The sequence below is a fragment of the Opisthorchis viverrini genome, assembly GCF_000715545.1.
Source record: "Opisthorchis viverrini unplaced genomic scaffold opera_v5_53, whole genome shotgun sequence".
NCBI lineage: Eukaryota > Metazoa > Platyhelminthes > Trematoda > Opisthorchiida > Opisthorchiidae > Opisthorchis > Opisthorchis viverrini.
The window spans coordinates 899,812-903,038 of NW_008751710.1; the positions used below are offsets into that span (position 1 = coordinate 899,812).

The window sequence follows — 3,227 nt, forward strand, 5'->3', positions numbered from 1 at the left end:
CGCAGTTTATCGGCTGCTGCAGTGCGAATTACACCACCAAATCGTTCGTATCACCTGCATTCCAAGTAGTGTAACTGGTACCTTCATGAATCCGGCGTGTTTGGCATCAACTCAACCTCAATCTAATCACGCTTACATGATCCGGGCAGTTAGTCAAAGGACTTTTGGACAGTCATTGTCTGAGCCGTGCTCAAGATCCTTAGTATTTGAAAAGCTATGCGCGTGCAGCGCCTCTTAGAAGCACCCATTTCTACACTGGTATACAGGACACTGCGGCAGTCTGTTGTTCTAGGAGACGATATTGTCGACCCTACTTTTCTGAATATCAACTCATTTAGAAGGCGGCTTTGAGGGAAGAGTCCCTCTAACGAGTCCCTAAAAGAGTTTCGTTTGTCCACCTGGCCTGCGATTTCGTTAACACAGTCGATGGTTTTTGGCAGTGCGTTGGTGTAACACGAGCCAGTCAGTCAAAAGTGATGCAGGTTGGTTGTGATTGCTCACGTTGTGCCAATGAATGCATTGTTTACGTTTAGTAACATTTATTTGTAAATATAAATGACACGACTCACAAAAATGGACAAATAGCCTTTAAGGAGCTATAGGATATCCAACTGAAACCCGTCGCTTACGATTGTCCGTCTGCTGTGCTAGGCCGACTCATGTTTCAGTTGGAAGAAGGTCTTTGCTGCGGAGTTGTTTATTATTGGCCGGTTACAGACCATTGGACAGAGAAGCAAAACTCTCATTTGCATCTTATTTACAAAAACTGCACATCCATCTTCTCCTGAATGCGTCTTCTTGAACTTTCCTGGATATTCATTGACTCCAATCATTCATCGCTCAAATCCACGCAAATGTTACAAAGCGACTCCACAAATTCTGCAACAAATCTTCCCTTTTCAAGAGAAGCATAGCGAAATTCCGCGAACAACACATACTACTCGTGTGCCTCCCAGCAGTAGTATCGCCGTTACACTAGTAAGGTGTCTTGGAGCTGTTCAACAGTCCACGACCTTTTCAGCTCTTTTTGGGGCTTATCAGGCAGGCGTAGTCTCCCGATTTCCGTCAACTTTGTTTTCTACTTGGACCCAAATCGGACAGATTTAAACAAATACTTTCGTCCACACACACAAATTTGGCTTTTGTGGGAGAGTTAGCTGAATCCAGCCGAATCTCTAGTTCATGATGGTCCGCTTCAAGTAGAACATATCTTTGATGGAAACAAGTATGTGTGTCTCCCTGATGAGCTTTAAGAACAGCCGAATAAGTCGTGGACAGTTGAAGAGTTTTCAACAGCCTCAGGAGTGGTGTGTTTTATCTAGATTGTAACTACATGTTCCTCCGGTTAACCCCAGGTTCCATGCCTATGCGTTGAGTTGTTCAGGTTTGACGGCCACAGCTGGAGGTATCGCGGTGAAAGAAGTACTCCACGGAGGGTGGCCTTTCATGAATCAGACCTATACTTGTTTGGTACACTAATAAAAACGGATTGCTACAGGATAACACAAAGTTGGCTGCTCAAGGTAATCCATCCAGGAAGAGAAACTGAGAGCTACACTCATACCGGCACAAATCACCACAGTGGCTGAGTGCTCATCAGAAGCTTTTTGCTGATGGCAACCGGACATCGAATAACTCGCAGACCACGTAAATTTTCCTTTTTGAATTTCGGAAACTCAACAACTAATTAAGGTCGAATACGGGATCAGAAAATTCATCCTGTTACGCTAATTATTTGCACGCTGAGGACCACGATAAAAACATGAGGAAGAAATTGAAATTGTAGGTAGAGAATATTGCAGTCAGCGGTGTTTGCTAAGAAAGAAAGGAATGGAGAGATGACAGTGTGGAATTGTGGCAAAAGTCAGCAGTGAGGTGTTTTCGTTTACTCATCCAGCTGGATGTACTGAATACTATAATCTGACCTGTCCCGACAGGTAACAGTTCGTGAGTTATACGGCACTTTCACCTGCTTATTTAATGACTTATATGGGCTGGGATACTGCCTGGGCACCCAGACATAGGTAATAGGATAGTTAGGGCCCCCGACCAGAGCCTTTGCTTAAAAATTTCATCCACAAGGTGCCCGTGGTCGGTATGAGTCTACCGAAGTTGTCCGAAGTAGTTCAAACGAGAAGACTGCTTCCAGACCCATATGAACTCAGTGGGCTGCTAGGATGCTCAGATTGGGCTGTTCGGTAGTCAGCCGTCTGATCCAGTGAGCATGAAGGAAGACGTAGCTCCATCACCAACTTCATGTAACCAAAGATTCACTTCACAAGAAGCATCAAGTATAAGGTGATTCGAACACACACTCGGTGTTTTTACCACAAGTGCCATCGCTTTATGCGATTCTCAAACGCACCATATGACCAAACTGTTGGGGTGACCAAAGTCTTCCAAAAGTGCACTCACAACAAAAGCTTTGTCAGATTGGTTGATTGGGATAACGCAGCTATAAAACAGAATTAGTCAGGTCTAAAAATCAATCCAAGCAATCGAGACAAATCAAGTTTTTTCCTGATTGGAACGAATCGGGAGACTTGTTTGCATTCTTCATCGTTCGCTCAATCCCATCTAGGTTTTCAGTATGTTGGATTTGATTATCTTGTGGTCGTGATTCCACAGAGCAACCATAAAAGTGCATTGACGACCAGAAAATCGATTTGGCGATTCTATTAAAGCGAAGTGAATAGGCTTTGAATGAAATGTTATCGTTTCACTCGCAAATTTGCTGGCAATGTTTTCGAGAATTTTATCCAGAATAAGGAAGTCGGTCGGTTGGCATATGGAGCACGTGGCCAAGCCAGCACAACCAATGCAGTGTGATCAGTTCATCTATCGAGGGTGAGTCATTTCTCCCGAATACCATTCGACGTACTTCAGAATTGCTGGTCCGGTGTTCCCACCAGACTCGGGCAATGCTCCGAAGACATCGATGGTCAAACACTGAAAGTCTTTTGACATCCTCGGCGCGCACCGGTCAGTTTTCTAATCCGTATGGTAATTAAGGCGCACCGCAGCATTGTAGACTCGACCCTTGACAGAGAAGCTGATGTCACGCCTACGCCACAGGTGACACAGGTTCACAAAAGCTGCTCTGGCCTTCCCGATCCGGATGGAAATTTCATCTTTCGCGAAACCAACGGGACCAATACAGCTGCCCGGGGAAACAAATTTGTCTACTACCTCAATCGGCACATCCGCAAGCATGAGGCTGGGGTTCG

The 3,227-nt window shown here is 45.0% G+C and overlaps 2 protein-coding genes across 2 annotated transcripts in view; one reads left to right on the top strand and one right to left on the bottom strand.

Annotated features, from left to right (window-relative positions):
* Positions 1 to 1,107, top strand: part of T265_03672 (hypothetical protein) — a gene marked incomplete at both ends in the record, with an annotated part of 7,588 nt that extends 6,481 nt beyond the window's left edge. The window contains one exon of the mRNA XM_009168214.1: positions 905 to 1,107. Within this exon, the coding sequence (XP_009166478.1) occupies positions 905 to 1,107 (203 nt within the window). The remainder of the gene's footprint in view (positions 1 to 904) is intronic.
* T265_03671 (hypothetical protein) overlaps positions 1 to 2,967 on the bottom strand; it is a gene marked incomplete at both ends in the record, with an annotated part of 55,060 nt that extends 52,093 nt beyond the window's left edge. The window contains one exon of the mRNA XM_009168213.1: positions 2,882 to 2,967. Within this exon, the coding sequence (XP_009166477.1) occupies positions 2,882 to 2,967 (86 nt within the window). The remainder of the gene's footprint in view (positions 1 to 2,881) is intronic.
* Between the last annotated feature and the right edge of the window lie 260 nt (positions 2,968 to 3,227).